This window comes from Carettochelys insculpta, chromosome 5 (assembly GCF_033958435.1).
Source record: "Carettochelys insculpta isolate YL-2023 chromosome 5, ASM3395843v1, whole genome shotgun sequence".
Lineage (NCBI taxonomy): Eukaryota > Metazoa > Chordata > Testudines > Carettochelyidae > Carettochelys > Carettochelys insculpta.
In genome coordinates this window covers 64494608-64516020 of record NC_134141.1, presented here as the reverse complement: position 1 = coordinate 64516020, position 21413 = coordinate 64494608, and the positions used below count along the sequence as shown (strand labels likewise).

The following is a 21413-nucleotide window of genomic DNA, read 5'->3' as shown; positions in this document are numbered from 1 at the left end:
TTGGGCAAAATTTGTAACCGCTGAGGTGAATAGAGCGAGAGCAGACATTAATTTGGCATAGTATGTTCTAAACTTTAATGATAACAGTATATTTTTAATATGTTGGTTTTTTTTCTTGTTCCAACAGATCTCTTTCATGGTGCACTTACCAGCTTTGGGCCTCGGAGTTTACCAGCTTTTGGAGGCTTTGAGTTCAGAAATGGTCTTGGCTGATTATGAAATATATAGTAGCAAAGGAAACAATGGGCAGGTGAACTCAGATAAGGTTTTCAAGATCAAGGAGATGCAAAATTCTGCAGATGATATCACTTTAGAGAATTCTTACATGAGACTAGAGTTTTCTGGGATCTCAGGGCTTCTGAAGGTATGTTGGGTCATAATTTGAAATATGGTCTTTTTTTATTCATAAGAGTATTGATGCACAAAATATTCTGGTGCATAAAAACTAAAATTTTGTCACCATCTCAAATTTTCATTGTTTACCTTTAGAAAATTAATACAAAAGAAGATGGCAAAAATCATCAAATAAAGGTGGAGTTTGCTTGGTATGGAACCACAAGTAATAGAGATAAAAGCGGAGCTTATCTGTTCTTACCAGATGGAGAAGCCAAGGTAATTGAACTCAGGCTTATTATAAAGGCTTTCATCCTGAAAAATCGCAAAACACTTTACAAACTGTTAGGGTGGATCGTTATAAATCAAGGCAATTTAAATCACTGAAACAAAAAAATCCTTGGTTTAAATTAAGTTACCAAAAAAGCTAAGACTGACCGTGCTTTGAGTGCTCTTAATATTTGGAATAAGCCCCATTGAATTCACAGGCACTTCTGGTTTTTGAGAAAACAAATGAAGAAGGGAGTTCCCTTGGAAAAGTTGAGTTATGATGAAGCACAATAGGGAATAAACATATGGCCATGATTTTCGAAAATAAGGGGCGTGTATTAATCATGTAATAAAAAGTAAGAAACTGACACTTTGACAACTGGTATTCCTAGATTTCTCTCAGTGAAACTTTTTGTATTGTATACTTGAGTGATAGATTTTAAACCTAGTTAACTAATTAAACAAACCATAAGGATTAGCTAAGGTAAACCTTTCTTTTTAGCAACATCCAAAGTAGCAAACAGCTTGGGAATTTGCTTGTCAAATAACGCTTTTACTAAAAGATATGGAGTCTTGAATAATAATGCATTGCAAAGTACATGCATTATTTAAGTTACTAACTAGTTGATCCATTCAGCCACATCTACATTTTCAACCACATAATCTTCTCCCAATAGGCAATCCTCCTTATGATAATTCATTCCTGCAGCTAAGCCCTGCATCATCTTTTTCGCACTGCTTACATTTGACACACTTTGTTTTTACCCAGGGAACAAATTTCCTCCATTCTTTTCTATATTATCATCTATTTTTAAGACAGTATCTTAACTAACTCCTCTGCCATGCTTGGCCAAGGTCCACTACCACATAAGCACAAAGCAAAATATAAATAAATTAAAAAATCCTATCCAGCTTGTGCCTTTATCTGCACACACTACTTTTTAGTCTACTGAGAAACAGAAATTGAAAACCCATGATTTCAAGAGGCAAGAGCTAGTAGTGAGAGTGGACAAACTAGCGCTATTAATTCATTTTTGAGAGACATTAAGAATAGATGTGCCATGCTTGTGGTGAAATTTAATTGTAACTTTTTAAATGAGAAGTTTAGTGTTTTATTGATTAAAAAAATTAAAAATCCAATTAAAATGAACTATTTTTAATCAATATCATCCACCCCGGTCAGTTTCCTGTGGCAGTGAACTAGCATGCTTTGTCCTACCAAGGTTTCCTGGTAAAGCCATAATTGATCTTTAAGCAATTTATCATTTAAATGGACATAACTACACATGTCAGTATTCTGAGGAGCCCCTGTGGAAACCTGAACAGATTGCTGATGAGTATGAATGAATTTTTCTTGGTGATCACTTGATAATCAGTAGGATGTCTTCATGTAATCCTCCTATTTGCGAGTCCATTGATGGCTAACCATCCTGATTCTGGCGCTAACTATTCTGATTCTTATCACACTAGGAGCAGGGGATGGTAGCTGTTGGAAGGGCAACGAGCATTTTTTGCTGTTCTTTTCTCCTTCTCTACCTCTCCTCATCTATATTGCTGTGGGACCTCTCAAACTTTACCATCCTGTCACGGATTACTGCTCTCCACTTGGAACCATACTGGACAAGGTTCTTCCATGTGTTGATACTGATGCTGCACTTTTTCATGTGTCCCTTCAGCTTGTCATTAAGTCACTTTCCTTGGACCCCAACACTCCTCTGTCCTTTCTCCAACTCGGGAAAACAAAATCTGTTTTGGAAGGCACTGAGCACACATCCAGACCAAGTGACCAGCCCAACAAAGTTGTTGGTGAATGATGATAACTTGAATGCTCATCATGTTCGACTTTTCCAAGATGCTAGTGTTCATGTGCCTTTCTTCCCAAGAGATTTAGGATTCTCCTGAGGCAGCACTGATAATATTGTACAGGTGTCTGTGAATGATGTTTTTGTGGTTTCCAGGTTTCTCATGCATATTGTAGCATTGGAACAACTACTGCACAGTATACAAGGAGCTTTGTATTGGTATTGATATCCCAGTTCTCAAAAACTCTTTGTCTCAGTTGGGTGAAAGCATAGCTTGCAGAGGTCAGATGGTGCTGGATTTCTGCGTCAACATTGATTTTATTGGAAATATAACTTGTAATGTATGGGAAATGCTCCGCATTTTCCAGCAGTTGTCTGTTAAATTAATAGAAGTTACATGAGATTGTCCTGTTGGTGAGGGTTGGTGTGAGGCCAAGATTTTTGTACGCTTTGGAGAGTGTGCTTAAAATGGTTCAATGGGCTACAGGAGAGCAGCAACCACATTGTCATTCGCATACTAGAGCTCCATGATCAAGGTCATGGAGGTCTTGCTGTTAGCCTTCAGTCTCCTTTAATTAAAAAGCTCCTGCTCATTCTGTAGATAATCTTCAGGCCATCTGGAAGCTTGCCATCAATGAGGTGAAAGGTCATGATAAAGATGAACAGTGCTGGAGTAATGATGCAGCCTTGTTTAACTACTGTTTTGACTTCCAAGGGCTTACTTTGGGATCCATTGTTGCCCAATATTGTAGCAGTCACATTCTTGTGAAGCAGCCTCAAGATTCTAACGCATTTTTTGGGGGCAGCTGATTGTTGAGAAGATGGCCCACAGTGTGCTATTATTGATTGAGTCCAATGCCTTGGTCAGGTCAGTGAAGCTCATGTATAAGGTGTAGTTCTGTTCAAGATATTTTTTTTCTTGTGGTTTCTGGGTGGTGAAGATTGTGTCCCCTGTTTCTTGGAATGGTTGGATGCTGCACTAAGATTTGCGAGAATTTCTTCTGAGAGAGAGGCAGGAATCAGTTTGAAAGGATTCTAGCTAAGATTTTCCCTGCCATTGCTAGGAGGGTGATGCCATGATAGTTTTCACAGTCCGACTTGAAGAGATCAGTGTGTCTCTGAACTCTTGAGGCATCTGCTCCCTACTCCAGATCTTGAGAATCAGGAGGTGGAGTTGTTGTAAACCTCTGGTCCTCCTTTGACGACTTCAGTGGGGATTTCATCTAGGTCCAGTTGCCTTGTTGCACTTCATCACTTTGATGGCAACTTGGGCTTTGTTCAGTGTTGCAAGATTGTCTGTCTCTAGGTGGTTACTGAGGGATTTGGTCAAAAGAGTCTAGGAGCATGGTGGAGCAGCGGTTCAAGAGCTCATTATAGTGCTTCCTCCAGCAAGAAGCAATGGTTTCTCTCTTCATTGTGCAATTCATGTCACTTTGCCAAGCCCTAAAGGCTTTCCTTTTGCTTAATTCAGTTATTCAATTTCTGCATCGTTCTCATCAAACCAGTCCAGGTGCTTCCTGAAGTGGTAGCCAGGGGTTTCTCCACAATTTCCAGTTATGGTATTTTTCAGTTGACACCACTGTTCTTCCACACCTGCATGACATACTGTTGGCAGATTCCTTTCGAGTGCTCTCTGGAAGTCACTTTGTTTGATGGGGTCCTTCAAGCCTTGTATGTTTTTTTAAATATATTTGGAGCAACAGAAAGATGTGGGAAAATGTATGCCCTTTACTTAAGCAGAGAAAGAGAACTAATAAAATAGGACAAAAAGGTTAAGGTGTTCAGTGACCTGTGACCTATGCAATCACAGTAATATTTTATTTAACCCACATGTTGCTGTCATCTCCAAAGTTCTTCACAATTGTTAATTTAATAAGGCAATGTCTAGACTGGAGTTGCTCTTTCGGGATACAAATGTATCTGAAAGAGCAACTCTGCTGCTTTTTTCCACACTCAAAATAGTGCAGCTGTTTCAATTTCGGTACTCCGGTTCCTTTATTCTTTCTTGTGAGAGGGGTGATGGAACCTTTGAAATAGGCCCTTATTTCAAACTTTGCTCCTGTTTGGATAGTACCAAGTTTAAAACAAGGTATCTCAAAATACTTTATGCAAGTTGCATTGTGCAAATTGCATAAATTATTTTGAGCTAGACATGCAGTCTAGCTATAGCCTAAGTCTCACAGCACATCTGTATGTTGTGAAAGATGATTATTCTCATTCAAAAACAAGATAAAGTTAATAAAATTGCTGAAGACTACAAAGAAAGTCAATGTTAAAGTAGGGATTAGACATTATAATTACCAAATCCTAGATTTATGTTTAGATTACCAAACCTACACTCATCTACTCTAGATGAAAAATTATTTTGGAGGAGTTTTAAATTAGGATTTAAAACTATTTAATAATATGTCGCAGGGTTTTCATGCCACTATTAGAGAAAGCAAACAATTTTCATACCATTGTTTTAAATGTTTTTGTCTTTTTGCAGCCTTATGCTTTCACGGATCCACCTACCATAAGAGTTACTCATGGGAGGATTTTCTCAGAAGTTACTTGTTTTTTCCATCATTTGACACACACAGCACGACTATACAAAGTTCATGGTAAGAGGTTTTAAAACTGCAATTATATGTCATTTTTTATTTTCTTGCTAATTTGTGTTGTTCAGTTTGGACATTACATTGACTTTGGTGCTTCCATCATTTTTTACACTTAGTACAGTGCTGATCTAGGATTTATCTTCTGATTGCAGTATTCAGTGGGTTTAAGGCAGCAATGGGCCACCTAGGCTAGGAAGTGGGCTGCATGTGTGCTCCTTCATCTCAGTAGGCCACAAGATTGTCATAACCAAGAACGTCTCTCGAGGTAGTCGTTTTAGTAATGGATTATCTACGATTTGTGGTCCATTGAACCATAGCGGCACTTTGGCTGCAGCAAGAGTTCATTGCTCTCACAGTCAGTGTTCGTGTGCAATCAGGTTGTACGTCACTTCACACATGCACATGCCCTTGCTTCAGATGTGTGTCACTTTAGTAATATCAGTGGGGAGGGTGGGAGGAAACTGTGCAGATGGAAACCAGTGGAATCTGGCTACCCTGTGGGCAATGGTAAACTAAATGTCTTCTGGGCCACACCTAGAACCTTGATTGGCCATGTGGGAAAATTTTTGGGAAGAAGGGGCCTCTGGAAGAAAGATTTCCTTCTGGAAGACCCCACGGGGGCCGGGCTTCTAAACGGTGCTTTGGAGTCCAGAAGAACGGTCTTCCGGACTCCAAATCACATGACCTTATGCTAAGGAGCAGCTCCTCATTAGCCTATTTCGGGCCGTGTATTAGCATGCCACTTTCAAAGCAAGTGGCCTGCGTAGAAACGGACAGTGTGTTTGAACAGTAATGTTACTGTGGTATTAAAGTGGCCTTGAGGCTGCACCTATGCTGAAGACCAGTCAATTGTAGAACCAGCTCTGGGAACAAGAAATGTAAATGGCTCCTTTGTGTTCCCAACATCCCTCTCAGCTACATGCAGTGCTCAATGGGTCCGCAATCCTGACTGGGGCTTTTGGTTGCTATACTGTAGAAATTATTAGTAGTAAGTAACAGTCACTGAAATGAGGAAGGGAGCAATATAATACTTCAAGAATTTCCCAAATTTGTTCTATCGCCACCTCCTCCCTGTGGATATTACCTGTTTTTGTACCTTCTGTAGTGGTTTTTGGCTATTAAAAATCTGCAGATTTTAATGATTCCCACAATTTTTCTACTGCATATTAATAAAGCTTTCAAAATTATGTGGTTAATCTGGCAGGTTGCAGTGGTATAGAGAATCTCTGCTACCCTGTTATATAATACTGATACATGCACTGGGTTCAAAGATTACTCCTCTCTATTAGGGTGGATATTAACGTGGAAGGAAAATTAATGGAGGGCATTGGATCAATGTTGTTATGTTGGAGAGCTCTGTAGAATATGGTTTTTAATTTTTAATAATCAGAACTTTTAAATGTATTTTTAAATAGGCTTGGAAGGCCAGTCTCTTGAGCTGTCCAATATTGTGGACATTAGAGAAGAATACAATCATGAGATTGCAATGAGAATTTCATCTGATGTAAACAGTCAAAATAGGTTTTACACTGACCTTAATGGATATCAGGTAATTACCATCTGCTCATTTTGAATATAGTAACTATGACAATTTAGAATCATCATGGCTTAATAGGTGTTTTCAATTGATTTTTCTGGTCTTATTTAACCAAGCAAGTAATTCTTTAGTACGCAAATGTTAAATATTTTGAAAGTAGGCATTGATTTAAGACTATATTATTTTTCCTAATGTGAGTTAGACACACTTAAATAATATGACTGTGCCAAGATTCAAGAAAATAAACTTGGTCATGACAAACCAGCCTATGTTATATGTAAAAACACTGTGTTTAGTAATAAGAACATGATGGTACAATAATTCCTCAAGATACACACATTTGAAACTTTCTGAAAGGGGGCTCTAAAGACGATGAAAAGAGACTGTTCTCAATGGTGTCAGATGGCACAACAAGGAGCAATGCTCTGATGTTAGAGGGAGAGGTGCAGGTTGGATATTAGGAGAAAGGATTTTACCAGTAGGATGGTGAAGCGCTGGAATGCGTTACTCAGAGAGGTGGTGGAATCTCCATCCCTAGAGGTTTTTAAGTCCCAGCTTGACTCCTGGCTGGGATGATTTAATTGGGGTTGATCCTGCTTTAGGCAGATGGCTGGACCAGATGACCTCCTGAGGTCCTTTCCAGCCCTAGAATTCTAAGAAATTAAGTACTTTAATTCTGTGTGCTGTAGAATACATAACAGACACAGATATTTGTTTCAGAAACATTGGTCTAAAAGAGGTACTAAAGTAGATGTTGGTCACCCTGGCAGCTAGCACTGTATGAATATCTGGGAGACTTTCTCTGTTCCATTTCAGGGCAGTTTAAGATTTGAATAACTGCTTCGGGTTTGCATTTTAACATCTTCTCTGTCAGAAGGCCATAAAAATTTTGCAGAATCTTAGAAACCCCAAATTCTGTTTTCCTACTGCCCAATGTTGATAAGGTGGTAGCATCCATGACAAAAGGCATGAGGAAGGTTCCTTCTTTTAAAAAAGCAAAACTACCAGCCAACCCTAGCAATGAACAAACCCCTGCAAAAGGGAGAGTAGAAGAGACCCTTAAAATGGACTTCAAACCTGTAGCAGATGTATCAAACATTTCTGACAACCATGTATTTTGATCAGTCCACATTGCGATGAACTGAAAAACCTTTGTTTTAGTTTTGAGGGTCAAAGCACAAAAATAAATTGAACTATGATGTCACTAACAAACCACCATACCCACTGTTTATGTTGTTTTTTTCCATTTCTTTCTTGTCTTTGTAAATTAAAAGGTATTTTTGAGCAGGTTCTGACTTATACCCACGTTTGCACACTGCGTAGCAGGCTCTTGTTTGGAGACTTCTGGCAGCTACTGTGATACAAATAAGTTGCATAATAATTTATTGGAACATAGTAAGCCATAGTATTGATGATGCATCTGAGGGAAACCAGTGCAGGTTAATTTTTCTTGGATGTGTTGGCTCTGTGGTGTTTCTAGAAGTAAATGCTTTTGTTTCACTATTCTCACCAGATATGATTGAGTACACAGGGATCCAGATCTGTTGAGTAAGAAATTGCCTTTGTATTTAATTATTTCAAAGTAGCACTGCACTTAAAAAAAAAAAAAAAGTGACATTTTTAAAGAAGTAAACAATATTTATTGTAATATACATTTATGTATACAGATTGCAAGAAATGCCTGTAGATTTCTATTAATTAAATCTCTGCTAGCAATCCCAGGAATAACTGTCACCCTACTTTAATCTTATTCACAATCTCCTTTCTAAACAAGAAGAAAAACATTACTCTCTAAAATATTGTTCTTCATGCTAAAATCAATTACAAGTCTTTCTGCAAATTCCCTTGAAGAACATGTCATTTTTTTTTTAAATGACCTTGAACTACAACTTGCCTGGCAATGTCTAGCCTAGGCAACCTCCTTAGCCTGGCAATCTCTGGTCCAGCAACATCCATGGTCCAGCATCATTTTAGTTAGCTGAAGATCTGCATATCAGGAGTGTGGCCAAATTTCCTATGGACTCAAAGTTTGTTTACAGCCACCAGTCCTGGCTCTTAATGTTCTGTGTTGTTATTTAGCTCTAATTTACCCCTGGATGTCCTCTAAGAGCCCAATAAGTAGTGGGAGTGTTGGTAATGCTGCTAGACAGTATTAATCTCCTACGGTTTGCAAAATTCTCTCTTTTGGCACCATTCAGGTCCAGAGGGTGCCAGACTAGAGACGTCCAAACTGTATAAGTACATGTAAGTTACATCCCTTATGAAATAATATTGGCCATAAAACCCTGAAAAGGCCGATCAATACATTCAAGGGACTTGCTTTGGTATCTGTCATTTGCTACTCCCAAAGCATATGATAAAATGCTTAGAAAGGTATTCTGAGTTTTTACATGTTTAAGTATCAAAGGAATGTACTGATGTTAATTTTGATATTGTAGATTCAGCCCAGAGTGACAATGAGCAAATTGCCTCTCCAGGCAAACATCTATCCAATGACTACAATGGCTTATATCCAGGATAATGGCTTTCGTTTGACTCTACATTCTGCTCAGTCTCTAGGTGTTGCAAGCTTGAAAAGTGGTAAGTACAGTATGGCAGAGGTTTTCAAAGTGTGACCTACATAGTCAATCATCTCAAGTGTTCAGACTGTTTCACAGGTTTCTGTGATGCATAGTATCCCATCCATGAGAATGTAAACATAAAGAGAGGGGTTTTCCTACATCTCAACTGTAACAGTTTGTAGAATGAGGAATGTATTAGGAGTAAGGGAGAGGTCATTCTGAATCAAGTAGTGCTGACGAGCTTCTCTAGCTAGCTTCTCTAGTATCCTCCAGCAGTGGTGTGCACCAGATGCTATGAGGAAGCCACACCCAGAAGGTAGGTAGATTTACCTTCAGGAAATTCTCTTCCTAACTCCTATGAGAAGTGGGTTGTGGTTTTGTTTTGTGTTTTGTTTTTTTTTTAAAATCCTGGTAAGCTTCTGACCTCAGTGATACCTTATTCCAATGAGTTATAGCAGCTAATGTTGTGTTCTGTGACAAAAGTGTGTTCTTAAATGAGTTTTGAATTTTCTGCTTTTTTTGGTTCCATTACCCCTTATTCTTGCTTTGTAAGAGAGGATGAATAGAAATTTTCTATCTGCCAACTCATTTGATAAAACTAGTTTTAGTATTCACTTTATGCGTAATATGTTCATGAATAAATACTGTTCAAGTATATGAAGTGGTGCTGAAAGATGTATATAGTACGCCAGGTGCAATATCAGTAGATCTCTCTTTTTTTTTTTTTTTTTTTTTAAAAATTGATCCAGCACTCTGCCTTCTTAGTGTGCTTCCAGACAGCAAATACTTTTAGGTTTCCATTATCCAAAATTTTACAATGAGTGTTTTACAGCTTGTGGGCATTTTGTAGATGGGTTGGCTCCCAGAGGGGTTCCTCCCCTTCTGGGTCAGTGGGCGGCCACTCTGCCCCACTGCTGCAGATCCCAAAACATGCCCCCCCCAAGTTTATTAATAGTTTGATAGCCCGGTCTTACTTCAGGTGGGCGGGGAACAGTAGTTCAGTTGCCCAGCCTTGCATCAGGCAAACGACAGGGAAATTAGTTCAGACACCCACCTAGCTTCAGGCAGGCTACTGGGGAAATAGCCTCAATCAGGGCTTAACCCAAGGTCAGGGCAGCAAACCCACAGTCTCAACACTCAGGGTGGAGCATCGAACAAACAGTCACAGGAGGTCCCAAGCCCTGGTTCAGGGCACGGCAGCAAACACAGTTCCAAACACAGTTCGAGAGCCCATCACCAATCTGTCTTCTGGGTCAGGAGAGGTGCAGACAGGTGGCCTTAGTAAGCGCACAGGGGAAGACTGCCACCCTGTAGGTGGGTTGCAGGGGGAAGGCGGACCCACCCACTCCTCCACGTCCCAGCCTAGGGCCCTGTGCAGCAGAGTGGTCTGTTGCGAGGGTTGGTGGGGATCTGGACCACAACACGCCGCCCAAGGACCTTAATGGTCCCCTCTAGCCCAGGGCTACTTCCGTTCTCCCCCTCAGCACATACCTGGGCATCTGGTCAGGCTTTCGGGGGCTCACAGAGTTCCAGGTCCACCTGGGGTACAGGTGGCCTGATCCAGGCCTCTGCGGTCTGTAGATCCCTCTACCTCAGACTAGCTCAGGGTGCAGGCTGAGGGCAGTGCTCAGGTCAGTTCTTGGAGTCAGTCTGGTCTTCTGTTTCAGGCTGATTCCTAGGGATGTGCAACGGGTGTCAAGACCAGGTGGTCCAATCCATTCTGCAGCCGTCTGCAAGTTGTCAGTCTCCCAGGCAAGGAGCACAGAGCAGCCCTCTGGTTCCTTTGGAGGCTGGGCTCAGGCTGAGCTTTTGTAGTCCTGGCCCTGACTTCTGGTCAAATGACCAGGATTAGCCAGGCTCTGGCAAGAAGGCTCCTGGAGGTGTTGCTTCCTGCTTTGGGCCAGCACCGCCCCACTACAGCACTGAATAAAAAACCAATGTATTAACAGGTTTTCACCAATATTTTTGAGTATCCAGATGTTACTGCTCAGCATAGTTCAGTTGTCTGAAGACCCTGTACAACACCAGCAGTACAAATTCTTCCTCACCTCAGCAAAAATTGCCATATTATTCCCTCATATTTTGTTGGTTCGAACGCACTTTACTGTTTGACTAAATTCAAGATGATATGGTAGACCAGTGGTTCTCAGCCAGGCCTGTGTGTCCCCCAGGGTATGCAGAGATCTTCCAAGGAGTACTTTAACTCATCCAGACAGTAGCTTAATTTTACAGTAGGCTACATAAAAAGCTTAAAATTTCATACAGATAATGACTTGTTTATACTACTCTATACAAGATACACTAAAATGTAAATACATTTATGTCAATTTATTTTATAATAATATGGTAAAAATGAGAAAGTAAGCAAGTTTCGATTAACCTTGGATACTAAGGGATGTTTGCTTACCATTTCTGAATGATTGACTCCTAAAAGGCAACTCTCAACATCTCTCCTCAACAATGCCAGATGTACATCTTCTTCCACTTTTGGGAGACAACTGAGAGAAAAGCTTACTTCAGCTCACACAAAGGATTATCAGAGTTGTATTGAACTCTGCATACACCAGTGGGGGGGGGTTCCTTTTTCCCCCAGAAAAATGATTTTTCACAATTCTTTTGGGGCAAGTCTAAAGGAATAACAACCTGACAACCCTTTAATTTTTTACAAAGATATTTAGTCATGCTAGCCTCATCATCCTACTCTAGCTCTTTGCTTTTTCTATATATGAGATCTTTCATCTCTCTCTAATCCAGCAACTACAAGTAGTACTGATTGCCAGATACAGGGTCAGTAGAATGCCAGAACTGACATTTTAACCTTAAGTAAATTTTAGTTACGTTTTCCTTAAGTAGAGTACAATGAAAGTAAATACAGTATAAGTTTACAGTGTACAGTACTACTGTTGGTAAATGAAGTACTCTGCATACATTTTTGTTTTTTACTGAAGATCAAGCCTTGTTTTTCTTTAGTGTTATGCATTGCTAAGAATACAGCTCTATTATCATTGAACATCCAGCAACCTCTCGGTCCTGAGGCTGCTAGATATGAAAGAGTTTACTGTATAACGTTTGTGGGTAGAAAGATGGAACTGAGGCTGTTGGACATGCACTGTTGTATAGAATAGTCCAGTGACAACATTCTCACACGGGATCTCTCATGCAACCCCTGTGTGAGCACAAGCTTTTCAAGGCAGTTTAGCAGCCTGTTGTCAGAGACATCTCATAAGTATAGTGCACAGAGGCAACACATGAAGAACAATAGGTACTCTTAGTCCTATAAACTTTCAGTGCCCCCTGTGATGGGGCTAGAGCTGTTCAAATAGAGATTTTGGGATTTATTTATTTATTTAAATAACAGGAAATGTATTTTTCATTCTCTGTCAGTTCAAACATCTTACTGCTATCCAAATGTGGAGAAAAGAAACAGTGTTATCCAGAGACCAGTGCTTGAAAATTTTAGCCTGATAGGTGAAAATGTGTGAATGTTATAACCAACCCAAAACAAGAGCATTATGAAAATGTTTCTTCAGCCCTGCAATACCAAATGTATCACAAGGTCCCCAGCTGTAAGAAGTAATATATGCATTATTTTTACCATTGCTGTTTGAAGAAATAATGATCGTGTGTTTAATAAAATCAGCACATACTGCTATCACCAACATAACCTCAATATTTGTTTTTCAGGACAGCTGGAAGTCATCATGGACCGTCGACTTATGCAAGATGACAACCGTGGCCTTGGACAGGGTGTCCAAGACAACAAGATCACAGCAAATCTGTTCAGACTTCTGCTGGAGAGGAGAAATGGAGTAGATGAGGTGGGAATAATTGCATGGGTTTATTGGCTGTATTTTCAATAAAACTGTGGCTATAAATATTTGTTACTACTTTTAAGCTATATTTAACCAAAAATACCAGATGTGTATGTATCTGACCTATTTAAATCATCTCAGTTTATGTAAGCCAGGAAGATAGAATGTTGTATATAATAATAGTGTGGACCAATTTGATTCACTCTTCCCTTTACAAAGATTTATCCTTGAACGTGCCCTGTTATTCCATCAGTTTTGGTTTTTTTTTTCTCTTCTCTCCTTTCTTTGGCCATTATTGTAGGGAAATAAGCTTTGAGAAGAACCAATTAAGTATTATATTGCAAAAATAGAGACTGACAGTAGCTACAACACAGTGTATTTAAAATTAAAAGGCAGTTTCTAAAGATGAGGCATTGTGCATGAACTTTTAGTATATCAAACAGGGGGAATTAATTTTTTATTAGCCACTGGTGTCATGGATACTTATTGTGAACCACTGAAAGGTAAATGCCAGTGTTCATTTGAGTCATAGATTTTTTTTTTTTTTTTTAAATGCCAGAAGGTATTGTAATTTTCTGGTCAACATCCTTCTTTATACAACAGGCCATAACATTTCACACCATAATTTCTGCATTAAGCCCGTAACATTTTGTTGTGCAGCAGCATGTCTTTCAGAAAAGATATGGTCTTGATTTAAAGACTTCAGAGAGTGGAGACGCCATCACATCCCTTAATAAGTTGTTCTAAGTGTTGCGTGCGCGCGCGTGTGTGTGACTGATAGTTATACGGGAGGCCAGATTAGATGTCACTGAGAGTTATGCAGGAGGCCAGACTAGATGATCCTGGTCATGCCCTCAGACTTTAAACTCTACGGTGGTCCATTTTGACCATAAATTCTGTGTGTCATGAACCCATATATATATATATATATATATATATATATATATATACACACACATACTTCAGATCCTAGGCTCCATAGACAAACTATGTCAATTTTAGATGTCTAAAGCTGCAAAGTGTGTACTTTAGAGTCTTTATCCAAAATTTCTTTATCAGAATGTTTCCTTCCTAAGTATAAGTCAGGGTAAGCATGTGAGGTGAAATGACTGTCTGGAGACAAAAGTAGTTGATGTTGTTTGATGCTCTCTAGCTGTTCATATTAATACTATCTAATGCTTATTATGTGTGACACTAACGTTAAATGTCCAGTATTTCTAGCATTTGTGGTGGCTGAGAAAATTACACTACTTAATATAGGTGCGCAGTCTTATTATCACTATTCAGTTTAAACTCCTTGTACCTTCCCTCAGTTTGCTGCTTGTTAAACCTACTGAATGCAGGAAGAAAAAAAATGGTTTTCTATAGTGAGACTTAGGCTGAGGCAATCATCTGAGAATCCAAACTTGCCTCCCCTTTCCCGGATTATTCTGGAATTTGATCATAGATTCTTGACTTAATGTAAGCAATGTAGTGAATGTTGCAGCTGCAGACCATGTTTAGTCTTGGCTGAGGGCCTGAGGATCCATCTAGTAGACATCTAATCTTTCAGGACTCCCTTATTTTATCATAGAGAGTATCTGAATATAGCAGAAATAATTGCAATACAAAATTTCTATGTTGGGCATGGCTTTCTTGTGGTTTATGATAGTATCCAGTGAACTGATGAAATATGTTAGCACCAGAATAGTTGTTTTGCTTTTAACAAATGGCCCCAAGACCCTGGGTCTTTGAGTCAAAATGCATAAGAAAGTCTTGGGAAGGTGTGATATGTGGGAGAAATTTGTAAATGCTCAGACGCAGTATTGAAGGTACCAAAGATACCTTATAACCTGACAGGTTGACTTCTGTAGTGTAATAAGAGTCAGCAGGGTAGGGCAATATTAGGCCCGTTATAAGAATAAAATCATTTTACAACTATAAAGTGCATAATTTGTGCAAATAATAAACTCTTGTTATTGATGTGATACCGCTTAACACCATCCTCATTAATTGCTTTATTGTTGCAAAAATCACCAATGCAACTTTAAAAGATACTGATATTTCTGCATTTTCCCCTATTCAGAGAGTACACAGAATCATATCTGTTGGAAGAAAAATTACTGGTTATGTTATCGAGTCCAAAGTCTAGTCTAGTTTCACTGCATGTTGGTATCTTTAAGGTAGATTTTCTAGTTCTTTTGAGGGATTACATATCTTCTATTTCCCTATTAGTTCACATCAAGAAAATAGTCATGATCAAAGCAAATTGTATGCTGTGGCACATTAGAACAGAATTCTGTGGCAAGATTTTTCCTGCTAAGTTCTGGCAAAAAATTATGTGCCAATCTGGAGTTATGTGGCAGTTTCAACTATGTGGAAAAGTGGTTTATTTTCATTGAATATGACAGTAATGAATCAATAGTAAATAACTCATTGTGGTGTCTATTTTAACATTTTCTATTTAATCCATTTTTGTAAGGACAGCGGGTAACTGTATTAAGAGAAACTTTGAGACCTAGAAAAGGTGGCTGAGGTTTTGACACTGGGAAGGACACCAGAGGGTGTCTTTTCATCCACTTCTGGGCAGAAGCTGAAGCTGTTTGAAACTTCCTGATGAATTTTCTTCCATCCCAACAACCTTTGATAGCCAGCCAGCCTACCATTTTACACCTCAGTGTCATGGACTCAGACTTTACTGCATGAACGATGTATAATCGTGATCATCCAGTTTGACCACCTGCACATTGCGGACCACAGAACCTTGCCCACCCACTCCTGTAGTAGTCTCTGGGTAATTTCCTGAAGACATGATTTAAAAACTTTAAGTTACAGAGAATCCACCATTTACACTCAATGTGCTAATTACCTGTGCCCCACGCTTCAGAGAGGCAAAAAAAATTCAGGAACACTGTCAGCGTGACCCTGGGGGGAAGATTCCTTGTTGCCCTCAACTTTGGTGATCAGTTGGACCCTGAGTACTTAAGCAAAACCCAACAGCCTGACATCAGAAATGAAATCTCTCTGGAAATCTCTCTTTTCCCATAATACAAGAACTAGGGGACACCAAATGAAATTGATGGGTAGTAGGTTCAAAACTAATAAAAGGAAATTTTTCTTCACACAGCGCACAGTCAACCTGTGGAACTCCTTGCCCGAGGAGGCTGTGAAGGCCAGGACTCTATTAGGGTTTAAAAAAGAGCTTGATAAATTTTTGCAGGTCAGGTCCATAAATGGCTATTAGCCAGGGATAAAGTATGGTGCCCTAGCCTTCATAACAAGGGCAGGAGATGGATGGCAGGAGATAAATCACTTGTCTTCTGTTCTCCTTCTCTGGGGCACCTGGCATTGGCCACCATCAGCAGATGGGATGCTGGGCTTGATGGACCTTTGGTCTGACCCAGTATGGCCATTCTTATGTTCTTATGTTCTTATGTAACTGAGAGATTGCCCCATATAGTGTTGCATCACTGGCCATAGAGCATGTTCGCTATTAGCAGTCACAGATAAGCTTATAACATTTTAGGCAGTCTTGGATTGATGTCTCTTCCATAAATTTATCAAGCTCAATCTTGAAGCCAGTTGGGGGTTTTTGCCCCTACTGCTCCCAGTGGAAGGCTGAGATTTAGAAACTTTCTTCTAATTTCAAACCCAGACTTGTTGATGGCAGTTTGTACATTTGGGTTTCTGTGACCATTGATACTTAGGGCACGTGTACACTAGACCTTAAAGTTGGTCATAGATATGCAATTCCAGCTACATCATTTGTGCAGTTGGAACTGGCGTATTGGCGATTGACTTATCTGGCCATCCTCAGTGAGGACCTCCCTTACTCCTTCCCACAGAATCACAGGGCTGGAAGGGACCTCAGGAGGTCATCTAGTCCAGCCCCCTGCTTCAACCCCTGATAGTTTGATTTTGCATGTCCCCATCAGGCATGCAAAATCTAACCCCAGAAGGTCAACCCTGACCGGTCCAATCTCCCAGATAATATAGATGTACCCTTAAATTTAAATAGTTCCTCTCCCTCCCTGATATTTGTCATTCTGAAGTGTTTATAGAGAGTAGTCATACCTACTCTCATCCTTTTTTTTGTTTCTACAAACAAGCCAAGTTCTTTGACTTATTTCAATAGGAATATTTTCTATTCCTGTCATCATCCCAGTAGTCCATATAGTAGAATGTTTCAAATATCTTTTTCAGTCTGACAGAGTTGATTATTTTGGTTTTATGTTGGTGTCATAAGAAATAAATGTTGGAGATAATTCCAGAGCATTCTGTGATAAGCAACACATAAACATCACCTGCATGTGCGATCTCTAGATCAGAGATTTTATGTGTGGTGAAATATTTAGTTGAAAGTTAAGCCTGTACTGTACTGCTGTTCTGCTAAATGCTTAAGTATAGAATTCTGTATTTAGTTGTGTATTCAGTTAATTAGTTTTATTTTAAAGTCCTGTTTGTGATTGAAAACATGTAGAAAGACAGTTTCAAATACATACAGTAGCACTCTATTAAAAAAATGTATTCACTGGAGTTGCTGTGCTCCACCACAGAATGTGCATATGTCTCTGCAGTCTCACCTGGAGATTGTAAAGCACCCATTGTGGGCCCACCACCAGCACAGAAGAGCTCTTTGTGCTCCTCTGCCATGGCATACAGGGAGGTGTGGGCCTGCCTGTCTGTGGCTCAAGGCAGAGCACTGGATGACAACAGTTTTACGGCTTCCTGCCCTTTACACTTCTTTGTCCAGCTAAATAGATTGAGCTCTTTGAGGCATGTTTATTGGGCATGCTTTTCTATATAATGGGTAATTTGAACGTTTTCATCATATAATGAACCAATATTATTGTCAGAACTCTTTTTTTGTTCCTAGTTTCTTAAAAACGGTCTTGTCCTCAACTCTGTGCCCTTTATCAATTTTCTGCAATTCTTAACTTCTGACATACCTTACTATTAACTTCCCCTTTCCTCCTGTGTTATATATTATTTCATTTATGTTTTAAAACTGCCTTCACTTCCTTTCTCAACAGGTAAGGTTTTTAAACCAACACAGTCTTTTTCCTCAGTTGTGGGATTGAGGCTTGTGAAGCATTTAGTAAGGTATTCATAAATGATTCCCACTAATCATTCACATTTCTGATTAAGTCCTCCTTCCCAGCTAATTTGGCTCAGTTTATTTTCATGTTTGTGAAACAGGCCCTATTAAAGCACAAAATATATAAACCTATCTTACTGGTCTGAACTTTATTGTGAATGAACAATATAAATGTGATCAAGACATGACCACTTGTACCTAAACTACCATTAACTTTTAGTCCTGCCATCAATTCCTCTTTATCTTTTGGAGCCAGGTTTAATATAGAGTTTCCTCCTACTGTGTGCGACACTTTTTGAGTTAGGAAAGTCTCTCATAGAAAGTTTAGAAGTTTCAAGGATTTTAGACCTGGAGGTATACAGTCAGCAGCAGAGACCAAAAAAACCCATATACTGTGCTGTATTATACTGTGTTAAATGTTGACCCCCTAAAGAAAAGGTCAAGTTTAAAAACAAAATTTCTGTACTTGTTTCCTTTTAATTAAGAGGGTTAAAAGTAATATTTTTTCTGCGTAATAAAGTTTCAAAGGAGTATTAAGTTAACATTTGAATGAAGCAGCTGTAGTGTTTTATTCAGTTACAAACTTTTCCAGAGGTGTTCATAACACTTAAGGTTCTACTCTAGATTGAATTGATGCTCCTAAATGACAAATTGGAGTTCCTCTTGCTTGTTAGGCTTTTCGCATTATAAGGGTATAGGTAACTTGACTCTTCGTGTGTGTGTTCATGTCATTTGGTTCATGGATTAGTTATATTCTTGACATCTTGATTCTGTGCTGTGTATATATCTTCACTTTTTATACCCTACCTTTACAGTAAATCCTCACATTATGTTGGGGTTAAGTTGTGTTGGAGATGGGAACCAGGCTGCCTCCTGGTTCACAGTTCCCTGGGGTTGGCAGGAGGTGGGAAACTGACCAGCCCATCATCACACCCATCTTTGCTCCCAGAGTGGTGTCTCCCTGTTGCTTGTAGGACCCAGGAAACTAAAGTCAGTGTTAGTGTCCTGGGTCCTGCAAGCAGTGGGCATATGGGAACCAAGTGGGTCCAGTGAAGGGCAACAAAAATGATTAGGGGCTGGAGCACATGATCCATGAGGAGAGGCTGAGGGATCTGAGCTTATTTAGTTTGCAGAAGAAAAGAATGAGGGGCAATTTGATAGCCGCCTTCAGCTTCCTTAAGGGGGGGCTGTAAAGTGGATGGAGAGAGTCTGTTCTCAGTAGTGACTCATGGCAGAACAAGGAGCAATAGTCTAGAGGTTACAGAAGGAGAGGTGTAGGTTGAATATTAGGAAAAACTCTTTCACCAGGAGAGTGGAAAAGCACTGAAATGCGTTACCTGGAGAGGTGGTGGAATCTCCGTCCCTAGAGGTTTTTCAGTTCTGGCTCGACAAAGTCCTGGCTGGGATGATTTAGTTAGGTTTGATCCTGCTTTAAGTTAGGGGGCTGGACTTGATGACCTCCTGAGGTCCCTTCCAGTCCTGGGATTCTGTGGTTCTGTGATTCTAGTTGAATAGACAGACAGTATTGCTGGGTGAGTTAAGGGTACGACTGTTGTGACCCCGTGTGGCAAGTAGGACTTTAGATACTTTACAGTCCTTTTTCCTCTGTGGAGAAGTGTGTGTTGTAAATCTCCTGTCCAAGTCCTTGGGATTTAAGTACTCTTCTGGCTATAATAAATTTAGACCAGACAATGATCCTCAGTCCCTGTGATAGAAGTTTTTGGAGGAGGACACATCAGGCATAAGCATCCTTTTTTGTAAGGTGTTTAAAACAAGAGGAAGGAAGTTGAGGGACGTTCACTTCAAAAGTTCCTTGTTGAATCAGCTTTCATGCTCCCATTTGGAACCCAGGAGCTTAGTATGCAGGGATTTGGACTCAATTCCATCTTGGGGTACATAACCAGACATGGAAGAGAGCTGGTAAGAAAACACTGCCTTCTATCTCTGCCCAGCCCTTTTACTTTTTCTAGACAGAAGAAGCTCTCTTCTTTGGGGGCTGAGTCCTCAACACACTCCCATAAGGTGACCAGCACAGAAGCTGGAATTAAGAATGCTTGAAGATTGCTCCCCAGGGTTATAGACTCTGGCACGTTATGTTGTACTTCTCACCTACTTTTTAACATAGATGTTGAGGACTGGGGGACTGCAAAGGGCTACTCAGACCATCCTGGGCTCCCTGGATAACTCTTAGCATGGTACAGCTCCAGCTTGTGGTGTGTCCAGGGAGTGGAGCCTAAACGGGAAAACAAGGACACCGTGGCCTTAGATACTGTTTTTTAAAGGTTAAATTAGTTGGCATCTGCACCCCAGATTTCTTAGTTGTCAAATTTTCATCTAAATCATCTGCCATACTTACTTTTTTTTCCAACATGTCACACCTACAAAGATAGGGAAAAACATCAGACTCTGGGTATTCAAAAGGCATTGGCCTTTCATCTGAACAGACTTTTCAAGAATGTATTGCCCCTCCACTCAAAATGCTTGTTCATCTCCTTCCCTGATAGGATGAGAAGGCTACTTATCTCTTTGCAGATGATTTCTTCCTGGAGCTCCTCTGTGCTACAGTAATCTAAAGTTTCATGACCTCAGTTTTTGCACACTGCAATAGTGTAATGTTTGCAGGGCTGTGGTTTGATCCTCTGTTCATACACTCACTGCTCATTATGCTCTCTCCCATTATATGGTTGGGAGAGTAGTGTTACAGTCCTTGTTTAGGTTGACTCTGATTTCCTCCTCTATCTAGAACTGTTAGTCACCTATGGTGCAGTGGGGGTGTGCAAGCTCTTGAAATGTTAAGTTACTATTGTTCTTTCAGATATGTACAACCCATCCTTGTTCCCCTCCACACTGGAGCAGAGCGAACTCTGGCTCTGAGAGTGAAGGGACTGAATGGGGTCAGGAAGGCTCCATTCCTTTATAACTTCCCTTAGCTGAACAAGAGTGCAGAGGACACCATGGTTATGTCTACACTAGAGAGTTTTGTGAACAAAACTGGGGTTTTATTGACAAAACTTGCAGAGTGTCTACACACAAAATGTGTTCGGCCAACAGTATGTCGATAAAACTTGGCACTTCCACTGACAGTGTTCTGCCTCTCTGTGGTGAAGAATAACACCTTTGTCAGCAGTTTCTGTCAATAAAAAAAAGTCCTGTAGATGCTCTGTCAACAGACAGGGCTTGCAGTTCACCAGGCAGCCCTGTTTGCTGAGCTTCCGTTTGGCCATTCTATCGAGAGAGTGGCTGGGCAGTCTGGCCACTGTCAACACGGCAGATCTCTCCTTCAGTCCGCTTTGGTGGGAGGACATGATCTGTCAATAAAAGTTTTACCAGCTGGTCTCTCTCCACAGGAACTTCTGTTGACATATCACTATAATATAGACATAGCCCATATCAACAGGTATCACTATCAGAAACAGTTCTG

The 21413-nt window shown here is 40.0% G+C and overlaps 1 protein-coding gene across 1 annotated transcript in view; it reads left to right on the top strand.

Annotated features, from left to right (window-relative positions):
* The window catches only part of MAN2A1 (mannosidase alpha class 2A member 1), a 183694-nt gene that overhangs the window by 146893 nt on the left and 15388 nt on the right, over positions 1–21413 (top strand). Inside the window, exons 14-19 of the mRNA XM_074995242.1 lie at positions 128–364; positions 490–612; positions 4894–5008; positions 6421–6554; positions 8981–9122; positions 12788–12921. Coding sequence (XP_074851343.1) covers positions 128–364; positions 490–612; positions 4894–5008; positions 6421–6554; positions 8981–9122; positions 12788–12921 — 885 coding nt within the window. The remainder of the gene's footprint in view (positions 1–127; positions 365–489; positions 613–4893; positions 5009–6420; positions 6555–8980; positions 9123–12787; positions 12922–21413) is intronic.